Consider the following 27,993-nt stretch of genomic DNA (forward strand, 5'->3'; position numbering starts at 1 on the left):
GCACGTTTGCATAGTTTTCCCTCGGCTGAAATAAGAGCTCCATCCAAAGCAGTGGGCTAAAATAGGAGAGACTGGTCTCTGCTGGCAAACAACAGGCGGCCACAGAAGACTCCCTGCCTGGCCCCATAAATACCATGCTTGTGTAACTAGCTGTGGCCAGCTACACACACAAACACCACAGTCATCGCCAAACCTCAGCATGTCCATCACTTTCAGTGCTCCTGGTGCTGCTCCTAGACACGTGCCCTGCCTCCTTGCTCCACTTTTATCCTCGGCTCTCCCCTGGGTCCCAGACGGCATCAGACTCGCTCCCTCCCCTTGCTGTTTCCCTTGCGCCTCTTGACACGGTGGCTGCAGCTTGCATTTTGGCTCCCTTCGCTACACACCAAAACCTTTGCATCCCTTCTTGCCCCCTGAGTGCAGCAGCCTGGTCTCCTGGCCAGAGAGATGCCTTCTCCTTGAGGCACTGCCAGTGTCCCCCATCCCGATCCCTCTCCCACACCACCGGGACCCACTGGGTGCAGGGCAGCAGTGATGCTGATTCCCAGCCTCCCGAAGGACGCCTGATCCCAGCATTGCCATAGCAACTGCTCCTGCTGCTCCCTAGATAAGGCGGGCAGCAGCGCCCAGCGGCACCCCAGCACGGAAAGTTGGCGCTCCAGGGAGCCCCAACGCCAAATCACACCCTCCCCGGCACCGCTCCGTAAGTACTGCAGCCGCCCTCCTGCCTGGGTAGCCTCTTGCTTCACTCCTTTCTTTTTCTCTTCCCTTTCCTCTAGCAGACACCACCAGTGAGGTCGATCTCGTACCACACATCCCCACCCTACGGGAGTGGGCTGGGGATGCTCCCATGCAGGGAAAGTTGGGGTGAGGCTGCACCGGGGCTGAAAGGAATGGGATGGTGTCCTGGGGAGTGGAGGGCATTAGAGACAACTGCTTCAACTAACTTTTACTGCTGGGGTGGGACACTTTGTAAGGAGCAGAATGGGAGCTGGTATTGGGACTCTTTATGCCTCTACAAAGGGTTGTCACGTGCAAGGGTTAGTTTGCACCTCGAGGAAAAAATTAAGAAAGATTTTGTATTTTTTATTTTCTCAAAGACAAAAACTTTGTTGTCAGAACCTTTGCATATTTTTCCATTGATCAAAGTTAAAAAATTGAGATTATTTTTGTACAAGCTTATGAGAAGTACTGGTACCCTGTCCCCTGCCCAGACTGGCTTTTGAACTAACCCTAGAAATGCACTGTGTGTGACAAAAACCTGCACCCAGACAGCTCTGTGGGATCTTTTGCAATTATTAGGAAAAAATTTCGATGGAGGGAGACACCAGCATCAGCCTTTCAAACACCTAAATATTTCCTAAGAAGTTTGAAGTATGCTTTAGGGAAAAAAAAATAATAAAAAAAAATCAGATGAATCTGACAAGAATGGGAGGAAAAAAAAATGCCTTTTGCTCAAATAACTGAAGAAGAAACTCTGCACAGTAATGTGAGGCTGTTCTGTGTGCCCAGGAATATGCCACTCCAAGAGAGTAATGTTAAAAATATAGCAAAACTTGTAATGGAAAGTTTGGAGTGCAAGGCAAGAAAACCCAGACTTTCTATTTTTAAGGCATCAAATTTCTACTCCAACTGCAGTAGATGGATTGCTTTGCTTTGTTCACAAGATTTGCCTGGGAAGTAGTTGTAGAGGGGTAGGATAGGAGCAGGGAATGGGTGAAGATGCCCGTAGAGAAGCCAAGGCTGCCTGCTGGGTGCAAGCTGAAGGAACCAAACACTTGCAGGTTCAATACATTCCTTGTGGCCCCAGAAATGTTTCAGATGAGCTCTGTGGCTAGCAAGTGGGTGCAAGGTGACTACACCCAGATGATGGTATCTTATTCCCTTTTACACATTTGTGAATGACTTTGTGAAAATAAGGTGCCTACTGACACTGTAGGAGCCTGCAGAGGACATGCAACAGAAGCAAGGACAAGTCTTATTTGCACATTTACTGAAGGAAGAGAAGAGCTGGTGAGGATGCTGGGAGCCTGTCCATCCTTCCTTGCTCCTGTGTACATTGAAACCAGACTGAGAGGAGCAAAGGAATAAAATAATAAATAAATAAAAAATTAAAGCCTGTCAGGAGAGCATAAGGGTGTGTATTGTTAAAGGAAACATACCAGTCTCAGAGGGCAAACCCTGATCCTTTAGCAGCTCTTAGTGAAGTGTAGTGAAGCATTGCCTTCAGTGTTGTAGCCCTTGGCTCATATCTGCATGTGGCAGCACACTGTAAGATAGTCCCACTTGCTTCCACTTCCAGCTGTAGAGTGCATCAGTGGCAGCAAGGCCAGGCCTGTGCATATGGGGATGCAGAAAAGCATGTGTGCATGTTGTCCCACCCCAAGGCCCCAGTTGTCTCCATTTCTACACTTGAACTCTCCTTCATCCAGTATCACTTTGGCTTCTTCCCCAGGAGTAGGACACAAGCACAGGCTCAAATGAGGTTATAGTGAGGGGATAATCCACTCCAGGCTGCCCCCAACCTCTGTTTTGTTTTTTCATTCCCCTTGCAACAAATGCCATTAGAATTAAAACAAAGAGTGGGACACAACTTCTGTCACCCTTCTGACAGGGAACATGTAGCCTTGCACTGAGTGGTCCGACTGCCCCAAGATCTGTACTGTGATCTGTGTACAGATCTATGATCTTTATTCAGAGCAGATGCATGTCCTTAAGAAGTGTTTGGGGTCCAGGAGCAGATAGGTACCTGGTGTCATAGAGGCTTCTGGGGCAGCATTTTTATCAACCTGTCAAAACAAATACCCATTCAATTCAGATTGCCTACCGCCTACTGCCACCTAGAAAAAGAATGCTCTTAAGAGTACTTTTATTTAGGTAGTGTCCATGTAAACATGCCAAGGATGTTGTTAATGATGATGCATGTCCTGCAAACTAGTGCATGCTTTTGGGGGGGATTTTTGTAAATTGTGAAAACAAAACATTCCTCTGACCAAAAAAATAAAAATACATTTATGCTTATGGACAGCAACAGATCGCCTACTGAAGCCCTCCAAAGCAGTTTGTGGAGACTTTACAAAAGGGCAGTTCACAAATTCTAGGGGAAATAATGAAAGGAAATGACATGTATGTGTAACAAGTCATGTCCTTAATGGTGAGTACTACTGATGTCTGTGCCCAATTAGCCCCTGTAAATTTTGATGAAAATTGAAGAAGAGAAAATCTTTTCTCCATCTTATAGGCAAGAACAATCACCTAGTCATGACTCATTTGAGAACTGCACTGTCCCTTTAGTCTGGTTCCAAATAAATATGGGCACCTAATTTCCATGTAGCTTCATAACACTTAAAAACTTGAAAATCTTAGGAGCAGGCAAGAAATGCAGATTCAACTTTCCTCTATCCAAAGTCTAGGTCAGATCAAATGAGAAAAGTCCAGTTCTTTAGTTTTATCCTCAAAGCTTTAATTTTCTACCTCACAAGGGAGATTTTTCTCATGAGCTTTCATTTCAAGATGGTTTGAATGTCACATGACCAGATGACCTCAAAAATTTATAACATTTTGGAAGAAGTCTCTGAGAGTGGCTTTTCTGAGTCTTCCTTAAGCTCTACCCTGACCACTTGAGACAAGAATCTGCATTAAACTAACCACACAGTAAAATGGTAAAAGAAAAATGGTCTTTTTGTCCATCTCTAGGTAAAATATTTATATCTAATGGGACCCTAGAATTGGTTGTATTGGCAGACTTTTTGATGAAGCCCCACAATTTAGGCAAAGAAAAGAATTCTATTATTTGCATGCATTTGTGTGTGTATGTGTTTTGAGACTATGTTAGTGAGTGGTATGAGATGTACATCTCCTTTCTCTGGATATCCATATCACAGCACTCCAATCACCAAAGACTTCTGATAAAACAAACAAACAAACAAAAATCAAAAAATAAAAACAAAACAAACAAACAAACAACCCACAACAATTCAGAGTATTTGCTTTAAGCTACATAATACCAAAGGTGCCATTTAGAAAGTGAAAAGTTCAGGTATTGTTTCATTTGAATTCCCATCTCCTACAAGAGTGTATGTCTAAAGGAGTCCTGCTATTATATGACAGTGACTCAGCATGAGAGCTAGTCCATGTGAGGCTGAAGTAGCTATCAGTTGTACCTTACCATTTCTTGCTCTTCTATCTCTATATGTAGAGCCTGTCCTATCTGATGTTGAATGCTTTTACAAGGAAACAAGGAAACAAACAAACAAACAAAAAAAAAAACACTATGTAGGCAAAACCAGAACTCCTTCTCAGCCTTTACAGAAACATTTAAGGCATCTCTGCTCTGTCATTTCCCAAAAACAAGAGACTCCAGGTGACTCCTTTGAGCACACATCTCTGCGGGAGGTTGGTACAGTCTGGATGTACAAAAGTCTCAGGCTAAGTGACTATTGAATTCTAATTCATATGGAAAAATCTATATCCATTTCAGAAAGTGTCTCCTGCTGAGTGTGATTTAGAGCTTCACTGTAAACATTAAAGCTGCAAGAAGGATGAATGTGGCTCATTACGCTAAGAGATAAAATAGAGTGCAAGAAAAAAATATTGTAGTCCACCACTTAAATAGCAGGCATTGCCTTAGAAGGTGACTGACTGCAGGAGAGCACAAAATGTGTTATCATGAAGGCTGGTAGGAAAGGAGTTGCACTTAACATGCTAAAATCTGAGAATGTGCTTCCATTTGTAAAGCAATATTAATGACTTCATACAGTGACCACGGCAGTCTTCCTTTCCACATGAAACATTACTGGGGAATGTGTTTCTTTAGTGTCAGGAATTGATTTTAATTGTTTGGGAAAGCACCATTACAATCCTCACATACATCACCTCCTTTGAATGAGAGATCTGCGTGTAATGCACAGCGACAGGAAATAACATCACTCACAGTTCCGCACATCATATGCAACATACAGAGACCCAAGACACCACTATGCATTCTGGTAATGCTTTTCTTTGTATTGTTTTGTCACAAAGATTGGAAACACATTTGTAAGCACAGCAAAGCTTTCTGCCAGGCAAACTTTTCAAAATAAATGGGGTCAGAAGTTAGGCTGTAAAGCCATATTTTAAAGCACTGCAGATGCTGAGGGCTTGATGTCTGACTGTGAAAATATAAAGACAGATCTAAGAGATTTAGTTTGGAAAATTATTTTTCAATCTATTGAATTAAGAGAAAATAATAAGGCAATCTCTTATAATTTGCATATACCAATCCTAGATGAAGTCTCTTTACAAGTTTGATTTTCATTAGGTGAAATAACTACATGGAAGAGCTTAGTGAAATCAGACTAGCGTTAAGCAAATTTTAATGGTATAAATTACTACTAATTTTACAATTAAATTTTACTACTTATTTCCACTTTTTTTCACTCAAGACCTATTTTAAAAAGATCCATAATCTGAAATGGTATCCCTGGTTTTACTGAAAACTTTCTAAATGGGGTAATCTTCAGAAAAGAATGTTATCCCCACAATCATAATATTTAGCTAATAGCCAGCATACTTTAATCAAATCCTATAAAATCAAATGGCACAGAAGAAATAAACAGTTTCCCCCTCTAATCACAAAATGTAGTGTGACTCTTCATATGGCTATATAATAAGTTTATGTTTTAAATGAAACATTGACTGCTTTATTTTAAGCCATAGTTACTGCTTATTTATAAAATCAATAAATAGAGCAAGCATACCATGTTAAGGTGCATTCAAAGATTTCTTTATGAAGGGACTTCCTAAGTGGAAGATTTTTTTTATTTTTATTTTTATTTTTTGTAAAGGCCAGTGATGTTTTTAGGCAGTATTACCATTTAGTACAGATGTGAGGCTAGACTGGGTCAATACTGCAGAGGTTGAACCCCTTATCCAGGCCTGATTCAGTAAGATATTCATGAATTTAAGGAATATTACAAATTTCTGTGAATTTTTAATACTGAAGGGTATGGGAGTTAATGCCTTAAGTACATTATGAGTCAATGTTCCTGACATTTACTACTGTAAGTTAGTGTTGCCCCACTTATTCTGAAGTCAGTAGAGTTTAGGACATGTTTTTCTATCCCCTGAAGAATTACCTCATTGGATGATTATGATTGCAACCTTTCATATTTGTTTGGCAAATATTTATGTGACTGGATTTTGTTTGAGGTTTAATTGTTCTTTATATAGATGCAAGTTTAGTCAGAGGAATGAGGTTAACAGCCCTACTGTTCTGTTTATTGTTGACAAACAACCACTGCAATTTACAGGGATGCATTACATTTATATGTAGTTTCTTGACCGCCAGCAAGATCAAAATGAACTTGCACAGTAGTCTCCTGTTCTCTCATCTTACCCTCCTTTTCCTTGTTTTTCCTCTGATTGCCGTTTCTTTCACCTTTCTCCATTATTTACCCTTCCTTCACCATCTCCCATTCTTTCCTCTATTTTTTTCCCATTTCCTTCTACTATTAATGTTGCCTCCAGCTTTTTCTCTTCATTGCCTTCCTTCTCCCTACAAGGAAGTCATAGTCTGCTCTTATTCCCCAAAAACAGAGAACAGAGGTTGTGATTAGGAAACTGTCACAGCTGTAACTGGCTTGAGCCAGTGATGCCCAGATCATGCAGAACACACCTTCAGATTGACATTTTTTTCATCTAACATTGCTCTGTTTTTCTGATGGGTTTCTGCTCAGCAACAATAGAAATTATTGACAGTAAAAAATGGTCTAACCAGCTTTGCCCTGTGATGACATCTGGAGTGGGTCCAGAGTGACCAAGTCCAGTATCAAATTTCAGCTTGGGGGATCCTGGGAATGCTCAGGCAGGGAGAGTGGGCACCAGGGCCCTCTACACTTATGAGTAAGGAGGGATAAAACACTTTGAAGCCCAAAGTAGTGATTCAGTGAGACCTACAAACACAGATGCTTAAGCAGCTTTATGAAATGGGTCCCCACTGTTCCTACCAAGGCCATGAGGACACCTACCTAACACTAACTCTGGGGTTTGTAGGCACTGACCATTTTCCAGAGTCAGCTGTCACACCTGGGTCTTTGGGGGTATCTAGGCCCTTTTAGAGGAACCGGAATTGTAAGAATAACTCATCAGCATTCGTAGTTGGATTGCATAATAAACACCAAACGTGATCCTTAGTTTACAGCTGAGGAAAAATGTAAACAGAAAACAGAACAAAACATGCTATTTCCTAGCATTTACTTTGTGTACGTGATAGCACTTTCTGGACAATCAAAGGCAGTATTCTTCCACAGAGCTGATATATTTCCTGTGCTTGTGTGGGTTGCTTACAGCAAAGTGGGTGGAAAAATGAGATATTACATGTGTAGCCAAGGCTGTGAATAAATGCATCTCTTAGCATGCTTGAGCTAAATCAGGTCAGCACACTGTATGACAGAGAGCAGCTGGAAGACAAGAACTTGCCTTGATTTGGCTAGCAAGTGCATGCCTAACACTGACACGTCTGCTTTATGTCATGCTGCCACCTTTTTTTATTTTATTGGTGCTGTAGTTTCAAAGGGGAAGAAAAACCCATTTCAATGATGTCAACAGAATGTGTTCAGCCACTTGATATCCCAGAAGACAGACTGGACAAGCGAGATTCACACTGTAACCATTTAGGTAAGTGTTATTAGATGATATCATTGCAGAAATTGGAGAGGTGTTGTCTTCACATCATTAGGTCCTGTCCAGTGGCTGTTTTTCCCCTCCAGCAATACAACTGTGTCCTCATGAAACCTGATAGATTACACCTTCTGCCGACACTTCTGATGCCAGATGGAAAGGCAAAGAGTGTTTTTCTTGCATATAAATATTAGCTGAAGCTCTAGAGCGAAGTTAATTAACAAGGAAAAAGGAAAAAGTGTCATTGTTCTTTTCCCTAGGAAAAGTTGAGCAGTTTCTTCAGGTATACTACAATAAACTGAAAGCCAGGATATAACTGATCCCTCCCTAAATATTTATTCCATATGCAATTTCAGTAACAGATTTTAAACACCCCCCTTTGCCTCCACTGGGGCAGCTTTCTAAATTCTTTTCCCCCTTCATTTTCAATCTGTGTCCTCTCTTGAACCTATTTCATATATAACTTCTGCACTGAGAGTACCAGAGGCATCTTACCTCCACCAGACACCTAAATACCAGACTTCATACATGATAGATGTGCTTTTTGTATATATTCACGGTCTTTGCTTCAAATGTTATTACTTTACCTCAGCCTTGCAGAATTGTCATAAGGATTCAGCAGCCCAGAAAACAAAATCTATTTGCTCGTTGTTACCCTTCTGATGACAGTAATGAAACACAATTGCAATTTCAATTTCTTGTCAAAAAAGTGTCTCATCTCAGGCAAGCAGAATTTTATGAACTTTCTTTGTCTGGCCTGTAAGGAAGGTATCTTCGTCCTGCCTCTGCCACAGCATTTCTAGCAAAAGGCACCACTTCTATAACTGTTGGCATGCTAAATGTAATTGTTCCATAAAATTATGTAGCTAAATAAGTACGGAACTAGTCCCACTCCACAGACGTTCCCATCAAGGGATGGGAAATTGAGGCAGTGGGAGGTTAAATGAGTTAACTTGCATGGTTAAGACCATGCAGAAAGCCTAGGAGGGCTGAAAATATGATCTGCATCTTCTAGGGATCTAACCAGGGGGTTGTCCATGGGGGCTGGGGTGCCCTGCTGAAGCCAACCAAGCAATATTTGAGAAATCAAAGTTTTGGTTTGTGTGATGATGCTAATGACAGGCTAGACTCAACAATTTCAGCTTGCATAAGCACCCAGAAATGCAGATCCTTGCAGAAAAAAACATGCCAACCATCTGAGTCAAGGCTTGTTTGAAGAGAAAACCAAAAATCCAGTGTAAAGTTATGTAAATCGGAAGTGAACACCAACGGCTCAGTGGCTCTGGAAATAAAGCCAGCTCTTGAAGGGAACAATATACTGGCTTGGTTTGCCAATACCTCAGGCTGACCCCCCCACTCCCCATAAATCTTTACCTCACAGAAGTGCCCTTGTAACTCTGTAAGACAGCCTGCACAGTTAGAGCTGAGCAAAACTGATGGACACAGGACCTCTGCATGATGATAGAGCCTTCCCTCTGCCTTGTAACACACCACTGTCCACAGCTTTCTCCCTCTACTTTATATCTACCACCTAGAAAGCAGAAGGACCACCTAAGTCACTTGACTCCCACATAGTGTAGCATAGAGGCCTCTTGTATTGACTTTCTATTTAGAAGATGTTTCTCCACAGGCGTTTCAGACTACTTGGATGAAAGCAGTATTATTAAAACTTTTCTTTTCACCATCTGGTTTATTATTTCACTTCAGCTTCAATTTCTATTCTTTTTTTTTTTTTTTTAATGCAGAAGACCTTTCAGAGCAGCTGATTAAGAGTTGTGACCTCAAAAAGAAACCAAGAAAAGGTAAAACTATTCAGCCATCCCAAAACACTGAACAGGAGCAAAAAAAGCCAAGGAGAAAAGATACACCAGCTTTACACACACCCCCACCACTAACAGGTAAGTAATACATATTTTGACTTCAAAATCCCAGTTCATCCTAAAGGATTGGCCGGGAGACCTTTTTACATCCCCTTGGAAGTAGGCAGGAACACAGCTGCATGCTATGTGCACCCCAGAAGACAGATGAATGGAGAGAGGCTGATTTTTTCAAAGGCATTCCCTGTTAGACAAAGGGTTTTCTCACAGCATACAGGAACACCAAGGTGTGTGGGTGTGTGCGCCTGAAAAACATGCTCCCTTGGGGCTCATGGTCTTACTGCCTTTAGGTGATAAATGGTTTGTGCTTATCTCCATCAGCTTAGTGATGCTAGACATCCAGATTCAATCTGGTCCAAAACTAAAAAGGATCCAGTTCAGGCCCTGTACCTCCTTGTGCCCAGGGGAAGGCTGAGCAGGAGTGAAGCTGGGAGCAGACAGGAGAGGCACACGCAGGCCAGCTGTGGGTTACTCCTCCTGGAACTGCAGAGCTCTTGTGCATATGGGGACCCTGTCAAAGGGCATGTGTTTAGGTAAGAAACACCACAGCAGAAACCACCGCAGCAACAAAGGAACTCCTTGTAGGATGCTCTTTGCTGCTCTGCACCAACATACCTCTGAAGTTCAAGAACTAAATGCCACCAACCAGGGGGAGGGACGAATGAGCAGGAGACTGCCACTGAAACCTGATAATTTTCCAAGATCAGCAGGAGGAATAAATGTTTGTCATTTCCCTCTGCTAACACAAACTCCTTGTGAGTTCTCTAGGGAGAGAACTGTGCTCTTGTATCAACTGCATTGACTTCTTCTTCCCTTGCTACATATATACAGAGGAGTTAGCCAGTAACCAAGTGCATGGTCCCCTGTGTGCCTGCAACAAGTCACACTTACCAAGTGAAAAACAAGCAGTGGGATTCACTGGGATTTTCCAGTATTTATAATCCAGATATTGAACTCATCACCCCTGACTCTTCAGCTTTCACACATATCTGCCTCTCAGTAATTCTCTCTCTTAGGAAATTGCTCAGAGCCTGGAAAGCTGCATTCTGTACCCCAGGTAACAATTTTATGAAGAGTAAAGAGTTTCTCTGGTTAAAATAGGCCATTCTGGAGTAGCCACAATGCTCCCATGCAGAAACTTGAGCATCCATATGATTAAAATACTTTGATAATAAGCCTAAGCTTCCGAAATAGAGCACTGCACTCATCTTTACCATGATTTCTGGTGGCTACAGTTTAGCCCACTAGGTACAGCCATAAACCAGCTGCCTGAGAGTGTCACTGTCCACAGCGTATGGGATATAATTGACTTGGAAGAAATGTAATCTGTTGCAAATCCAGAAGAGAAGGCACACCATACAGAGCAGAACATATACTCATGCATCCTTACTTAAAAGTAGTAATTGTGAAAGTTATACAGGTGCAAATTTCTTCAGTGTCTGCAAGGCCAATGTGGCATTTCCTTTTATTTTTCCTGCAGGCATACTTTCAGACTTCTCTGATAATCTCCTGAAAAGGTATGGTATCACAGAGAAGCCACAGAGAGAGAGAGTGAGTCCAGGCTCTCAGATCACTGAACTGGAGCAGAAAAAGCCAAGGAGAAAAGATACACCTGCAATACACATCCCACCCTTGATAATAGGTAAGAAATTTAATTAAAGGTGCTCCAAGGCTGAAAGGATGTTGTTTTGCCCAGTGTACTCAGCAATTCCTGACGAACTGGATCTACTTGGCCAAAGTATGCAGTAGTGGTGGTTCATGGAAAGTCCTTTCTGTATCCACTGCTCATGCTTTGGGGATAGAAGGGAAGGGGAGTAAGAGGAGACATTATGTCACATGATTATCTCATGCAGAGATGATTTTGTTTTTGTGAAAATCCAGCCACTGCCCTGCTTTTCAAACTTGAGCACAATGTAAATTTTAAAGCCACCAGCACCAGCGTAGCTCACACTGCTTCAAGCATCCTGGAACAAAGCTGTCCTGATGAACCTCCTGTTAACTTGAGTCCCTAGCAGGCACTGAGGAAACCAAGCTGTGAACTTGCAGTTAACAGCACCCTAAAGACAGTTCTGTGCTTCTGGCACAATACACAGTGCAGCAGCTAATTTGTTCAATGAGCATATGGATTCAGCCACCCATGTTTTGGCCCTAAGACCCTTTGTTTGCTGAGTTTCCCACTTTCCTGTATCACAGAAGAGCCTTAATTCATCAACGTGTCTGAAGCCTTTTCAAGATGTAAAGCACTGTGGAAGTGTTAATTACTGCTGCAAACCATGGACACAGGAAATAGCGCAAGTATGTATGCTATACACCAGCTGTTTCCTGATCACAGGCTGGAGCAAAAAATGAATGAATGAGTGAGTGAACAAATGAAGGAAAAACAACAACAAATCAGCCAACAAACACCAGATCCAAAACTAGTGCTGAAAGTGGAAAATCCTGTTCCCTTAGGAAACTCTAGTATGAACCAGTTGTTCTGTGGTTTGGCACGACCAGACTGTAGGACACATCAGATGAAGAGGTCCTGTGACAGATGCTTTGGCCCTGAGTGACTAAGCAACGGCTCAGTAGATCAAGCACCTGAGTTCTAGGTACTCATGGGATTTTCTGCACACCTGAGAATTATCAGGTGTGTAAATGGCTTCAACAATCACAATAGGTGCTTATATTTTTAGACATTTACTGTTCTTATGGATCCTTCATGACTGACTCAAATGTGCAAGAAATTTTTTAATTTTAAATTTTAAGCACCTTACATTAATCAGCATGGAGCTTCCAAGAGCAGAGAGGAGTATGACTATGCTTGCAGGATTATGGCAGCAAGCATTGCAAATACTAGTTCCTTGCAAACTGATCTGCCCAAGCAAAGTACATTTTTTTTTATGCACTCATTGAACTCGTATCCAAATGGCTTCTAGCATTAAAGCTCCACAAGTGAGTCACTGGAAACCTGGTCTGATCTTTTGCTGGGTGAAATTAATTCTATCATACAACTTCTGAGCCCAACTGCAAACGCTCCACTTTGAAATATTTAATATAGAACACTGATAATTACCTGCTCATATAATCGCTGGAGGAAATTATCAAGCAAATCACCCAAAATTTCACATGACAAATAAATTAGGTAGGAAAAAATCATAGCCTTTCAGGGACCAATTCAGAAACAGAAGCAGAGGCAAAGTTTATCAAATAACTTGTAACAAATACCTTTGTGGCCCTCGGAAGAAAACTGGCATTATTTTGGTCAATTCAAAAACACTCCCAAGAAAGTTGCTTTCAGCCATTTGTAGCACCTTTGATTATGCAGTGTGTCCTTTGGACTTCAGGGTATATGCAGAGAAGGAGGATCTGAAAGTAAAAAAAGTGTTTGATAGAAATCAAAGATGAACTGTGTGACAGTGAAGCTGAGATGATTGACTCTTGTTTTGGTTTAAAAGTAATTGCTAGCTAAGAGAATGCAGCAAGGGTGAATTATTTCCTTGACACATCTCAACAACGCTCTGGTTAGATTAGCATCTAGTCACTTATTACTTCATGTTTCTAGCCTAGCCTTAATTAGCTCAAGTAGGCACTTACGGGTGAAATAATCATTTTAAGGATCTTCTCATTTTGCCTCCCATGAATACTTCTTCAATGTTAATAAGTTTTACAGCAACAGGAAGTTAATACAAGTTATATGGTAACAGAAATATGTTACAATCCCCAAATGATTTGGTAATCACAAAACTCAAAAGGAAAGAATACAAAAAAAAAATGCAGTGACTTTCAAATGTGCTACAAATTTCCAAGTGTGTGCATTTGCTGTGGGAGAATGATAGAAACTAATATATTTTTCAGTTGTTTTCAATTATACCTCCAATGACTGTTGCCTACCGGTGAAGACATCTTCCAGCACTCAGCATGGATACAAAGCAGCCTGCTAGATGCTGCCTCTCCCTGAAGAAAACTTTTTCAGATCCTGTTCCCTGGGTCCATTTGCTAATGACTGATTCCCTCTGGCAAACTTCTGCTTCTATTGGGGGCAAAGCAGCCTATGTGTGAATGCTTGACTGTGGTTCCCTCTCTACGGATGCATATTTTCATGATACATACCAACATACAGAGCTCTGCTGGTTGAAAGCTGCCGGCAGTAACTCAGCATCTTGCTATGGAAAAGTGACTCATTGTGGCTGAGGGCTGGTCCGGTATTTACTACTTGTTTACTTTCAGGGTTATCCCATCAGGTAGCAGACAGAGAATAAACAAACTGAACTCTTGTGGAACAGCTGTGCAAAATAGCATCTGAATTATAGACTCAGAGACCTGAGAAGCCCCAGCAGGGCTATGTGAGCTTAATAAATATAGAAAGGCCTTTCTGTCCCTGTGTCCCTGGTACTGGCATTGGAGGAGGAAGCAGCACAGTCAGTGCCACATGTACCTCTTGTGACCTGTGTTTGAGGATTGTTCTGATTTCTGAGGGTTTCCCCTTCTCATCCCTCCCAAATGTCCCTATTCCTAGTGCATCAAAAGCAATATGAAAAACATCCATATAATTGTTTGTACTAACAGAGCATAATTACTAGATTATCTTTTTAAGCAGCTGTCCACACAAATAGCTTTGTTGATAATGTAGATTAAAAGGGCAGCTGTGTTATCTCACTTTGTTTCGACCAGCTGGTTACAAGTGCTCTAGGACAGTCCTCTTCCACCTTGAGTGGCCAGAGACTCGATCACAAATAAAACAAGTCAAACAAGCTACACAAAGTGACAAAAAATAATGTATCTACTGGATGCACGTGATCTGAATGAGAAGTAGAATCAGTTTTACACTTTGCAAACATCCAATACAAATGGAAAATGGAGTTATAGAAAGGTGGCTGCTAAATTAGGATCTTTATGTTGTTACCTGGGTGAACCCATGTCTCCCTGTTTGCAGGCGACTAAGGAAATCAGTTCCTGAGCCAACTTAAATGTCTAAGCCTGGACATCACAAAAACCTCCCTTTCTTTTAAATGTACTCAGGCTTCAACCTCCTGTTGCAGCAGCACAAAAAACATTGTGCTGTGTGTGTAAAACTGAGCCATGGAATAGAGATCTCTGCCAGTGGCCAGCTCCTCTTCAATCAGCCAATGCCTTGGCTTTCTAAAGGGATTAGACTAGAAGACAAAACATAATCACAGTTCTATTTTTTTTTTCCTCACACACAACAGTAAATGATTTAACTTCAATCCAGGCCAGCACTCAGCTCTGGGACACTCTTTATTGCTATCCCTACTTATGAACATATTCAACTAACTGAAGCATTTGTAAGAGCTCTTCAGGATTGCGGGTTTGAGCAAGAATGTAAATACAGGTGTAAATATGGGAGCATGGTTCCTAAAATGTGGCTGCCTAGGGTTTCTTAATCAGATCAGAGATAACTAGTAAAACCACAGTGTCAAGCCCTCATTCTCTCTTACGCCCTACAAACTCAGTTAAGGTAGCTCCTTTAGGATATTAACTCCCCTGCTCAGTGAAAACCCCTGCATAGCATAGAAGCAGCACAGCCCCTTTGCTGCACAGGGGATGTGACTGGAGCACTCTAGTCATCTTCCAGCCCAGCTGCAGGAGTTGTCTATATGGAGTCAAGTGGAACTGGTGCCCTCTTGGCAGTTTTCTGATTTACATTCCAGGAGGAAAGGTTTAGATCTAGGTGGTACTTGGCAAATGGTTGATCTAACCCAACTTCTTTTGCCTACATCTGAGCTTCCTAATAGAAGTTCTCATGAGCTCTCTGTGAGCCTTTGAGGTCCTAGTCTCTAACTAAAAATTGCAAGTAGTTGCAAATTCTTTTGGGAAAATATGACTACACTGTAATTCTATGCTGCTTTCTTAATCAGATCTCTTGGCAGATATTAACAGAACAACCTACCATCCTTAAAACGGATTTGCGGGATGAGCTGCATTTCATAATATGCACAGCTGGGAAAACAGAAACAGGGAGGCTAAATTATTTACTTGAACAGTAAACAGAGAAAGACTGATTTACAAACGTTCCCAAATTCCCACATTCTACTTACTCTTTTAAACTTGTAATTTCCACACTGTGTTCTGTAAAGCATGGTTTCTCCACAAGTGATCAGAGGCACCATATCAAACCAAGAAAAAAAAAAATTACTTCCCAGAGTTATACATATAATTCTAGCTAAATCATACCATTTGTATGTACCACTTTTCCATTATTTCACATTAGAAGTTTGATGTTAAAGACACACAGTTTTTCTTGAAGTGGCTGGTGGTCCTTATTGTAGAAATTTAATAGCCTGTAACTCTAGGCTATACCATCCTCTGGGCTTTGAGTTTTGAACACTACTGAAAACCTTTGGAGTTTACCAGTCACTAAGATGACTCATTGAAAATGAGTCATCATCTTGCTATTGATCATGGTAAGCATCTGGTGTGCTCCTACTGTACGTCCACATGAGAGCTGGGTGCTTCTGCTTGGCTGCTACCTTCCAGCTGTGTCTAGGGCCTGCTCTAAAGGGGCATGTAATCATGCCGTCAGAATTAAACTCAGTTTTCCTGCGTGACTTGGTAATTCAATTAGGAGTGAGATTGGACATGATCAATTACAATGCAGCTTCAATTAGCTTACATTCCTGATCTCTTATTCCTGAGTTTATCCTAAAGACAGGTTAGCTTTCATCAAATGAAGTATTTGAAAGCACAACTAAAATGATCTTAAAAAGTAACTTCAATGTTGTGCTTTCAAATACTTCATGAAGAAAACAAACAAAGAAACAACAAAGACAACAGAAAAACAAAAGTCTGCATTCATCTAAATTGTCTGTAATGAACAGAAGTCAAAGTGGGGAACATTAACATCCATCTCCATAACATGACATAATTCTTTGCTGTTAACAATCATGGTTACTCAACTGCTACTTGAACAAATTAAGTCCTTTTTGTTTCAAAATAGTATTCACGCACACCTTTCAGTTTATCTCGTGGTCCTGCTGAAACTATCTATTCCACAAGAACCTCATATAAACGAAGCAGGAAGTAATTCAAATGAAAATCAGTATAGGTTAATATTTTATTAATTCATCAAATTTCAAAATGACTCCAAAGCTGAAGAAAATCTTCCTGTGTGGTATTGCTCTATTTTCAGAATCCTGAAGGCTGAAAGCCTTCTCTGTCCAGAGTGCTTCAATGCAGAAAGAAGCAAAACAGGTTGGTTTGACAGAACAGCTCAGCTGGTTAGTGCAGACTAAAAGCAAACACTAAGACTGAATTAGGGAGATATTTCATTGGTTTCAACTCAATGGTTGCCCTCATCCTGTTTTTAGACTATATTGACCTCTACACCAAGGAAGGTGGCCATGAACTATATCTTAAAGGTCGCTTGTGTTTTGCTGGGAACAGGCAAAACCAACACAATCTTTTAAAATAGGGATCAAGAATATTTTTAATGCATTGTCCTTGTCCTCTCTTTGCTTTATTAATCTAATTTCTAACAAAGAGAGCAGTTAAAGTAACTGTGACTTTATGATATCACATAAAAGCCTCAAGGTCTTACTGTTTTAATTAAGTGAGAGAGAAAGGGAAAACAAGCAAAGGGGAGAGATTTGTGGGAGATATGATCCACAACCTATCTATCTAGTTAAGAAAGACTTTGAAAGAAGAGAATACTTACACATGGAAGATATGTTACATAGCATACATACATCTGAAGAACCTGGTTTCTGGAATCCCCATGGTGTGCTCTGTGTAATCAAACTTTCTTTCAAGTTTATGTCATGTTGTTCTTCAGTGCTTTTGTGATAAGGATGGGGTCTTATTTTTCTTCTCATATTATAGGATAGATAGGCCTCAAAAGCTTATTCAAACCCCAAGCCTCAGTAATTCATATACTTTCTCCAAGTCTTCAGTAACGCACCAGAGTCTGTTTTAACATCAATCTTAATCCTGCTGCTTCTGCAGTTTATTGATACCATATAGCTTCAGTGGGAATGGTACTTGGTGTATGGGTATTCTAACATTTGTCTCTTGTGGCATCTGTATTTGTGAAATCTAAGTCATATTGCTATATACACATGGAAAGCAAGAATGCATACACATATTAATTACAGTATATATTTCACCAGGCAAGCTCTTTCTTTTTTTAGGTTCCCAAACCCTTTCAACAAACAGGTTACCAGACAAATCTTCAGTGTCTCTTTTCACAGGTAGCAGAAATATGCTGGATTTAAGAGTGCTTGGTAATTTTAGCTAAAACGCAGGGATCCAATTCTAGTTCATGAGGAGATGGATGCGCCAAAACTAAATGAGGAGTAACTCCCATGGTGTTAGAAAAACTACTTTAGGACCAAAAAAATAGAGAGGATAGAAAAAGTCTTCTTATCCTGATATTTTCTGAAGAAGTACTATTTTAAATAAATTCGTTTTCTCTCTCTCTCTCTTGTTCTTCTGTTTTTAAGGGACTAAGTTGCTTACAGAAGAAAAGCAAACAGTGATTATGGAAGATGAAGAAAACGATGGAGACACGATCCCCAGCTAAGATTACAGTGATATTTTCAATAATGCAATGTAAATAATTCTGGGTCATTCGAAGTGGCAGCACATAGAAAAATAAGTCTTTTCATTTTTATAAACAATAAGTTTCTCAAACATGCACTTGAATTTAAACTGTCTTCAAGTGCTTACCTGCATCTCATGAAATCCCAGAAAGCATCACAGGATACGACAGAAAATTTGCCTACATGTAGGGTTGGAAGGATTCTCTTGGTTTACTAAAAGCATCTTCGCAGGACTTTTGTCTCTGAGGGATCCACCTGAGATCAGATCTAGTATCATGTAGTGTGGTGATGAGGACTGACACAAAGGACCCTACCAATACAGTGTAGCTGGCACTAGATACCAGAGTGTCAGTAAGTGTATGATAACACATACCACTGGATACCACAGGGTGGTAAAACCTCAGCTAATGATTCAAATTGCATTTTTCTCCTGACATTTCACCTCATTTTTCCAGCTCTTCGGCATTGGAATAATGTTGACCACAGTGAAAATTTCCACATGCAGGGCGGATGTGGTTGATGTTCCTGAAATTCAAAGCAAACACTTCTTGTGCCTGTATCTGCTCATCAGTGGTGTCTGCAAGGAGAAAAGGGTAGATGTACTGTAGTACAAAAGCTTACAGCCCTGGGCTGTCAGCATTGACACATCAAACAGAACAGAGGGCAGAGCTCTCAGAAGAGAAACATATGGGAAGCACAACACTTGCCTGTTACACTGATGTAGACTATTGCTTTTTTTTTTTCTTTCAAAGCTTTTATTCCTGAGTTGGTGAAAGATTAACTAGCTGTACATTTGATCCTTTTACTCCACGTTTTATCTTTTGACATTTGCTTTTTTAAACTCAGTCCTCAGTTGTCAGCTAGGAGAGGCTGTAAAGATTAAAAATCACAACAGGAGATTCCAAACTAGTAAAAGGAGTAGCATTATTTACTGGCAGATGCATACTGCAAGGTGAAACAGTATAATGCTTTTTTATTATTATTATTATATATTTTTTTAATAACTCATTGATTCAATCAAGAATTGTTTTCACAGCCAGCTACAGTCTTCAACATTTGTGCAGAGACGGGTACTTGTAGAATATTGTACATAATAGGTAGGGCTGGATAGATTTCTGCTTGCCTTATTAGCTCTGTACGCTAGATGGAGCAGCACTGCCAGCTGGACCCTTAGGGACCTCGGCAAAGATGTTAAAGATCATCTAGCCTGGCAGACTGAATTCAGCAATCTTTTTAATACCTGTAGGCAGACAGCTGAGGAACACACTAGTTTGGACTTCATTTGCCACAGTGATTGACCCAGCATCTTTCATGAGAGTGCAGTCCATTCGCAGATGTTCAGCTTCAAAATGTAATCAGCAAGCTTATAATAAATGATGGTATATTAAAGCATACAAGAGAGCAGTTTTATTATTAATGGAATGTCTGATACCTATCAGGTATACTTTTTAATCCTGTTAATATATCTGAAAGATAAGATAAAATTTAAAATATGATCAATCAATCAATATTTCATATAATAACATTCGCGTAAGGTACACAGTAAGATATGTCACTGCAAGTATGTGGTAAGAATGTAGACACAATCAGTATGTCACATCTATGAGCCAACGCACTATTAGTATTTAGGTTTGGGAACTGGAAGTTAAAACTCCATATCCACATAACTTCAAGTAGGCACTGAGGTCATCCAAACTCTATGCCATGTCTGTCACCTGTGCCCTCTCCTTATGGATGTGACTTCCTTGACCGTCAGACCTTGAATGCCCTTCTCACTACCAAAAGAGTTTCATTTGGATCCCACTCAAGTAGCTCAAACAAAGCATGATGATTAAATACAGGAATACTTATAGGACACGAAGTGGGAATGAAGCTGCTCTGAGGCCAGTTTGGGACCATGCTGTGCTTCAGAGATTAGGATTCAGACAAAGTATAAAGGACATAGCCTCCTCCTGCTGCAAAACACAGGCTTGAAGACAGATCATATGTTGCCCCTGTGAAAGAAGGTCCATGGCATGAGACTCCCTATACTTTTATCGAGTGCCAAGGCACTACAACAACAATTGGGCTTTATGTAAGTGGTGCAGTTTCTAATGTGAAGAATATTTTTAGTGCTCTAAGAAAATTAATTTCAGGCTTGAGTGAGGTAAAGCAGCTATTCGTGTATTTGCACACACCGGTTCACACCAGCTAAGAGCCTGAATAAGCTGGAAAAGAAAAAGGAACAGCTTCATTGCACACGTAAACAAAAACCTTGAAGTTTCCCTCACTCCAGGAAAGTTTAATACAATTTCAGCATACAAGAAAAATATCAAGCTATATTACTTATTATATCCATCCTTAGAGTACAACTGTGGTCCTGTTCCTGAAGAAAAAAAAAAAAAAAAAAAAAAAGCATTTCTCAGAATTTATCTTCTGGCAAAACTTATTCCTGTTTGAATTACACTGATGTCAACTGAGTTATAGCTGAATTATTGAATCCCAGCTGAGATTCTGCACCGCTAAAACAGCTTTTGTCCCCCTGCAGAAGCTTCTGCCTAATGTAAAAGAAAATATGTGTGGTACTCACCAAGGGCAATCAAACTCTGCTTCTATATTGGTGTTAGCAGTGGGGAGGAGAAGAGAAGAAATATGCATGAGATGCAAAGACAGAGAGTGGCCATTCTGTAAGAACTCTCCCAAAACAGCATCAACACAAGTAGTGCTCATGCCAGGCCTTTTCAAGATTTTAACTACTCCCTCCTGTTGCAAACCAGGATTGTCCCCTATGATGAAGGTGCCTCAGAGGAGTTCACTTGGTACTCATACAGGACTCAGGAGATGTTCACAATTTTTTCTCCCAGCCAGTAGCTCCCCATGGCTCTGCCAAGCACAGTGCTTGACCCTTGAGACTGCAGTGCTTGTTTCTCTCTTTTTATACAGGGAGTGAAAAGAGCAGCACAGTAGCCTGGGATTGCTCCAGACTGGCTGCCCCAGGACTCTGGAGAATCATTAGAGATGCTCCAAGGAGCATAAAGGCTTTAGTGCATCCCCAGAACATTTTGTCACAGTGTTAACCCAAGTATCTTGGCTCAGCTTGTCTTCAAATGTAGCTTTGAGTGTGATTCAAGTCTAGTTTTACTAGCAAAGTTGGTGACTATTTTCATTAACCCACTACAGTAAGAGTGAGTAGGTGGAGTCCTGAAAAGATTCAAATGAACATCAGCAATGAATTAGCAATGAAAACACACGTTTAGATATGAAGGCTCCTAACACAAGGCAGGAGCACAAATAGGATGTGAATGACTTCATTGCTTTAAAGAGGACTTTTTTCAAAGGCTAGGGAATATTTACACAGCTTAATATGAAAAATATATATATATATAATTTAAAAATAAAATAAAATACAATAAAATACAATAAAAAATAAAAATAAAATAAAAGGCTCTAAGCTTACCATAGCACTATATGTTCTTCACTGAAGAGGAGTTATTGTCCCACTGACATCTCTGATGGCACAGCTGCCTGATTTACCTTCTCTGTATAGATCAACTTGAAGCAAAGCCATAAAAATGCCGTAACATACATCACTCTCTGCAATTCATTTAGAATTGCATATTTATAGTCTGGCAATTTGGCATTTATTTATTTACATGCCCAACTGAGTAAATAGAAGGTTTTGCAATGTTCCTGGGAAGCAGTGTTGTGATGTATCATTTCTCAAAATTTTCATCTGCCTCATTGCAATCAGTGAAAATGTGGTGTTAAATTATTTGAGAATAATTTCAAATTTTAAATTTCATTATTTCAAAACAGATAAACACTGTCCCTTCCCCCAAAGCAAATTCTTTAAGTGTAAAAGAATTGTGTGTGGACTGCCCAGTGTGGGATGGTGGGCTGGTTGGGTTTACTGGTTGTCCTTCAGGCTCTGAACTCTCCATTTAAGACCAGATACTGCTAAAACTACATTAATTGCCCTCCTAGGCAAATGTCTGGAGTTTGTGTCCTCTCAGGCAGAAATGTTTTTTTTCCCCAGTGTCCCCGAAGGTCTCCCATGGCCGTTGTAGCAGAAACAGAAGGCTCCAGAAAAGACAAACTATTGCTTTCACTTGGCAAGCTTCAAGAATTAGCTGTGTCTGAGGACACACGCTCTGGAGCACCACTTTGAAGTGCTGTTAGCAAATTCAGTCCTCGCTTTCTGCTGCCAGCTCTCTCCGTTAGGAGAAGATGCAAAGGAACTGGGACGCTGCTGAAGGAAACAGGAAGGGCAGAAACAGGCTAAGGCCACACTTTCTGTATCACTAAGACTGCAATGCTCCAGATTTAAGTCACTTAAGTTGTCTACATGTAGGCATTGACTATTCCAGGGCCTTACTAGCTGGCTTGCATTCAGACATTTACTTGGAACTGCATCTCACCCCAGAAATCTACACTGTGTAGGACAACCAGTATGAGGACTTTAGGGAATGAAGTGCTCCAGTCAGTGAATAAAACACTGTCTGCATTTGGGAGGTTGTTAATGGCTGATATTTTTATAGAGGATTCTCAATTACCTTTACCTGGAAACTAAGGGACGGGGCTGAATTTGCAATAGAACTGGGACAATGGAGCTACAATGACCTTACGCTTCATCAACTTTCAACTAAGGACTGCAGAAAGACCATCACCCATCTGAAGGGTATGCAATTAGCATTTTAGTAGTGCTAAACATGAGGACCATAAGGTAAGTGACTTACCCAACAAAACAGCAACAGAAACAAATACAGAGCAACATTCACAATGCTATCGCTAACTCACTATCTCCACAGATACAGCAGTATTTGTATGGTTTGAGTTTAGCAACATTTACACCAAAAATGTGTCTGTTTGAAATTTTGTCTTACTGGCTAATAAACTGATAATTGTATAATGCTTTGACCCCTACATGTTCTTGCAGTATTCTTGTATGCAGAGAGACTGCTCAGATATTACAACTACAAGTGAAAATCAAAAGTACAGATCAATGAAGTGCGTTAGAAAATTTGGCTTCTATTTGCATTTAGCTAAGCTCATAAACCCATATCATTCTGTTCCTTATATCCCCAATAAAAGCCATGGCCCTCTTAGAGCGAGTTAGTGCAAACAGAAATTCCATCATTCTGGAAATGTAGTGCTTTTAGTGTTTTGTACTTGTAGAAGTACAAAGAGTGAACATTAAAAGTCAGTTTCTACTCCATGATACTGGCTTCTAGTCCTGAAGCACAAATCCATGTCACTCTGACCATCTGTGAAGTGAATCTTTGTCCATCCTTATATCTGCCACCCTGAAGAAGCTTGAAATGATACGGATTGGACAGATGGACAGAAGCAGCAAAATAAGAAAGCACATTCCAGAAATAAAAGAACACCTTTTGATGGATCATTTGCTCTTATTCTTATAGTTGCAATGATCCAGGAAAATGCAAACTGTGTATTTATAACACGATGCTCTTTGGATCTTTCCAAGCTGTCCAGACCTTTTCAGTCTTCAAAGTAGGTTTTATCCCCACCACGTGGTCTTAGGGTCTGAGATAATGTTATATCTACCCCAAGTTTGTTTTCCCATATTCTGTCCAGCCTAGGGAAGAGAAGGCTTAGGGGGATCTCAGTACATATAAATTTCTGACAGGAGAGAGTAAAGAAGAGAGAGATGGGCTCTTCCCAGTGGTACCCACTGAGAAAATAAGAGGTAGTGCACACAAACTGAAATAAATGCAAGTAAGAAAACATTTCACTGTGAGAGTGGTAAAACACTGGCACAAAAACCGAGAGAGGTTGTTGAGTCTCCACCTTTGGAGATTTTTGAAACCAAACTGGACCCAGCCCTGAGTAACCTGCTCCAGCTGGCTCTACTTGAACTAGCAGACCTCCAGTGATGCTGTCCAGCCACAGTGATCCTGTGATTATTGCCCAAGATCAGCACCAAGGGACCTGCTCCGTGATGCTTAGCAGGTCTCCGAGAGGTCAGGAATAGCGTTTGGAATAAAGGAAGGAGTACATGCAAAAAGACAGTGAGGGATCAGCCTGAAGGCGTTGTGCTGGCCAGACACCTGAGGGGCAGAAGTCAACAACAGACAATAACAAGGAGAAAGGAGGTGGGGACACACCCTGCCAAGAAAGAGAAATTTGCCTTGTGAACTCAATTGTCTGTTTCATGACCTAAGGAATTGGGAACTCCTCCTCCCCTTCCTCCTCCCATCTCTGTTCATGATGCTGTGATTGCCCTTGAGGGTGTGAGAGCTCCTTTTACAATCCTTGTTTGTTTAGATATCGAAATACATAAAACATAAAGAATTAACATTCAAGGGTCTCTCCCTGCCTCTCTTGATGTAGATTTTAACTTTCAGATATTTAATTCAGATATTAATTATTTTCTAAAGGAAAAAATATGTGAAAAAACAGAACACTAAACTTTCTTACCATAGCAAAGTGATTCAGTGATTAGAGCAAGGACTCAGTTCACAAATGTACTAACCAAACCAACCAACCAAAGAAACAACTAAATTTGCAAATATTGACAGTTGCAAGGGATAATTCATAATGTTTCTAAATAGGATCAGGGGTCAGATCATAAGACTTTTGGACACATTTCTATGCTGGTAACAAGTGGTTATCTTAGAAATCATTAATAAAAAACAAAACAAAACAAAAGTGCGAGTGTGTTGTAAATGTCTGTTGTACTTCACTTCTGAACTTCGTACTCGGAAAAATTCCCTTCGGTGTACACTAGATGTCAGGGTTGGACTGAGAGGATGAGCACATCCTCTCCATACAGCTCCGCACATCAGACTGGATGCCAACAGCACATCTAGTTTCCCTTAGGAATTATTTTTGTGACATGTCCAGTATTTACAAGGAGCACTCTGCACAAACATCCTCACTCCCCCACTTTGAAATATTTGTTAGGCCTGAAGCCTGATGCTTTGGAAGAGGGAAGGGACATCGTGAGACATCATTCCCATACAAATGACTATCTGCCAGCATTCTTCAACTTTCCCAGCCTCAGAAAAAGTGAAAAATAAAAACCCTTAAAACCGCTTAGGTGAACAAATTAACTTTCTAGAGGGGACTCTAATACAGAGCAGCAGAGAACAGCATGGATTTGGTTGGAGAAGAGTGTAAGCAAAGAGAAAGCTGATAAGAACCAGATTAAATTTATAGCAGCCATATAAACTCCCTATATAATGTAGGTCGTTTCATTTCCCTGTGCCCTGACTACCCAGTAGTAAAATCAAGATTTCAACTTATCTCTGTCTCATGGCAATGAAGAGAGTGTGAATCAGGAGAGCAATGACAAAAAACTCTCCCATGTAAGATACTTAGGGCACAAAAACAATAGCCCTAGTAAATGGCTAGTAATAAGAAAAGTTGTGGGGAGGAAGAGGTTCCTGCCCCTTTTTAACTCCTGAAAGAGGCTCAGTGAGCCTGAACCAATGCTGTCCATTTATCCAGAGAATAGTCAGGTAGGACTACTAGGTAAATTAGGTAAATTGTTAAACTGTTCCAAAGGGAAGAAAATGACACAGACAGAACATGTGTTTGGCAGAATAGTATAATTTTGAGTTTCCATACAGCCTGTTTGTGTAAAACATTTCAGGGTACTATACAAGCAAAAATATAGTTATCAGGGAATTCATAGAGATAAATCACATTTCATAAACAGCAGGCTTTAAAGTGCATTCCTCTTCACATTCAGTTTAGGCAATAATCCAGCCCAGCTGCTGGAGTCACAAGTTCTGATGGTGCTTAAGGTCAACACCACAAACATCAAGCAAACAACCAGACAAAAATAACTGACACACAGTGATAATGGAGCACTCAGGCAGCTATATGCTGCATTCACCATTTTGTGGAGATTTCTAGGAAAACACTGTAGAAAGGTGCCAGACCTCAGGGTGAGAGCAGCTGGAATTGCAGTGATCTTCTCTAACAGAGTGAGGGGCACTTGTAACATGAAGCAAACATCCCAGCAATTTTCATGCAACTCCTAGCTGTGATTTTACCATAACTCTCACAAAGCAGTGTTACATACACTGGTGCATTTTTGATGCTGGACATGGTTACAAACCTGCGGTGTATAACAGAACATGATTTCACAGTGAGTAAAGTTTTAGAAAATATAAAGAATAGGATTAGCAGATGCAAATAGAACATAGAGAAATCAGTGTAGCTTTTATAGGAGAAGTCCCACCTCTCAAATCTTTGAGAGTTCCTTAGAGGAGACAATAATAATTTGTGGGTGTCCAGAAGATATTTTGACATGGTCCTGCTAAAAAGGCTGTCATGGATGAAAAGATCTTAACACGTGAAATTACCTGGATAAATAATGTGTTAACAATGAGTGAAAAAATTGGGATTAAATGGTCAGCCTTCATAGTAAGGGAGGATTGTCCTCTCTGCTATTCAACATGGTTATTTATCCTGAAGATTGTGGTTTGGAAAAGGTGTCAGTGGAAGAAAAAGATAAGCAGGACACAGAAATAAAGGATGTAAGGTAAAAAGGAAAGAAAAAAAAATAAGAAGAGGAATAAGAAAAAGAAAGAGTAAGCTTATTTCCATGTAATTGGCAAAAGCACCAGAGCTGGTAAACGCAAAAGAATGCTAAAGGGAGTGGCAACCCTAACTGCTTATGTCCTCATGGGTTACATTTTAATTAAGAATTAGTATAGATAATTCTACAAAATATGCTATTCAGTACTCATGGAGGATCAAAAAGAAAAACAAAACTTAAAAAAAAAAAAAGATTCAGAGAGGCATGAAAGCTGAAACAGAAAGTGCCATTACTTTTTTTTTTTTTTTAAAGGACATTCTTCTATTTCTTGTATACCTGCATCTTGAGTATCATGTGCTAGTTCTGGGCTCCTCCTTTCAAACAGAGATTTTAAAAATATATAAAGAGCAGCAAGGAAGATAAAAAGTAATGTAGGTTTCCTTGTGAGGACAGTACAAACAGGATAGACTTCATCAGCTGGAAAGGGAAAGCTGGGGTGGCATATAAATCACCAGGGGCATGGTAAAGAGGAAAGGGAGTTATCTGCCACTGTTTCTTACACTGTAAAATCTAGGGACATCAGGAAACTCTTCACAGAGTGCATTTTCTGCTGTGAAACTCAGGTCTATGTGTCACTGCGTACCGAAAAAGCACATGGAATCAAACTCAGATATATTAATGCCACAGAACACAATGTTATTAAACATTTAGCAGAGTTCACACAAGGCACAATTTTAATGTTCTGCTATGTCTTCTTTTCCCTAATGAGTGAAACAAGAGGACTCTTTGTATTCCAGCCTCCTTCTTTCATTCTCCGGAACACCTAGCACACTACGAGAGGAGGACATTTAGTCTCAGTACAGTTTGGCAAGGAAAATCTTTCCCATGCTTTCTGAAATAGGAGTTATAGTCTTACCTGTGGTAGGCAGAAGGTCACATTGAGAACACCATAAGGAACCCGAGAATCTAAAAAAGCATTGGCTTCCTTAATTTGACAGGAGACAGTGGTATACAATTACATTTTAGGGTAACAGACTGATATTTTAGTACTAAGTGAATGTATGCTACAATAATAAGAAGGCTATTGAGAACATTTAAAAAAATTGTTCATTATATTTTTTAAATCATACATGTGCTTTTATCTAGAATTACAGCTGCTGTACAATGCAGTATGGCCTGTGCAATGATTACACAATGTCCTTCACCAGCCTGAGAGGCATGTCATTCCAGAAGATGCCTCTTCATCTCTTCTGCTATTTCCTATTCCAGTTCTGGGAAATATTTTGGATTTTTTTCATCCTTCCCCTTTGGTCAAGGAGCTTATATCTCACCGAATGTTCCTCCGATTTCTTGTGGAAGGCTGGGAAATAGGCTCCTGAGCTGTGAGTGGACCTCTTGAAGTGATGCAGCTGTGGTTTGATGGCTGGCAGTG

At 40.4% G+C, this 27,993-nt stretch overlaps 2 protein-coding genes and 1 long non-coding RNA gene across 23 annotated transcripts in view; 1 reads left to right on the forward strand and 2 right to left on the reverse strand.

Moving 5' to 3' along the window:
• The first annotated feature begins 32 nt into the window (after positions 1-32).
• Positions 33-19,470, forward strand: PPP1R17 (protein phosphatase 1 regulatory subunit 17). The gene is made up of 5 exons (XM_080583011.1): positions 33-703; positions 7,547-7,656; positions 9,405-9,557; positions 11,017-11,178; positions 17,975-19,470. The coding sequence occupies exons 2-5, from the start codon at positions 7,575-7,577 to the stop codon at positions 18,052-18,054; spliced, it is 477 nt and encodes a 158-aa protein (XP_080439137.1). The 5' UTR covers positions 33-703; positions 7,547-7,574; the 3' UTR covers positions 18,055-19,470.
• On the reverse strand, positions 11,200-17,968 carry LOC308191044. The gene is made up of 3 exons (XR_013947671.1): positions 15,575-17,968; positions 15,427-15,476; positions 11,200-12,884 (listed from the first exon to the last, which is right to left on the reverse strand). It is a non-coding gene; the product is annotated as an uncharacterized lncRNA (long non-coding RNA).
• A 5,661-nt stretch (positions 19,471-25,131) lies between the features above and the next one.
• PDE1C (phosphodiesterase 1C) overlaps positions 25,132-27,993 on the reverse strand; it is a 396,700-nt gene continuing 393,838 nt past the window's right edge. For 5 of the 21 annotated variants that reach the window (XM_080582942.1, XM_080582951.1, XM_080582948.1 and 2 more), the window contains one exon: positions 25,142-27,984. In XM_080582942.1, the coding sequence (XP_080439068.1) occupies positions 27,815-27,984 (170 nt within the window). In that variant the 3' untranslated portion in view covers positions 25,142-27,814. Of the gene's footprint in view, positions 27,985-27,993 lie in introns of all 21 variants that reach the window. The other 16 variants (XM_080582941.1, XM_080582945.1, XM_080582944.1 and 13 more) reach the window with 9 other exon arrangements.

Source organism: Anser brachyrhynchus (assembly GCF_964034855.1).
Source record: "Anser brachyrhynchus genome assembly, chromosome: 2".
Classification (NCBI taxonomy): Eukaryota; Metazoa; Chordata; class Aves; order Anseriformes; family Anatidae; genus Anser; species Anser brachyrhynchus.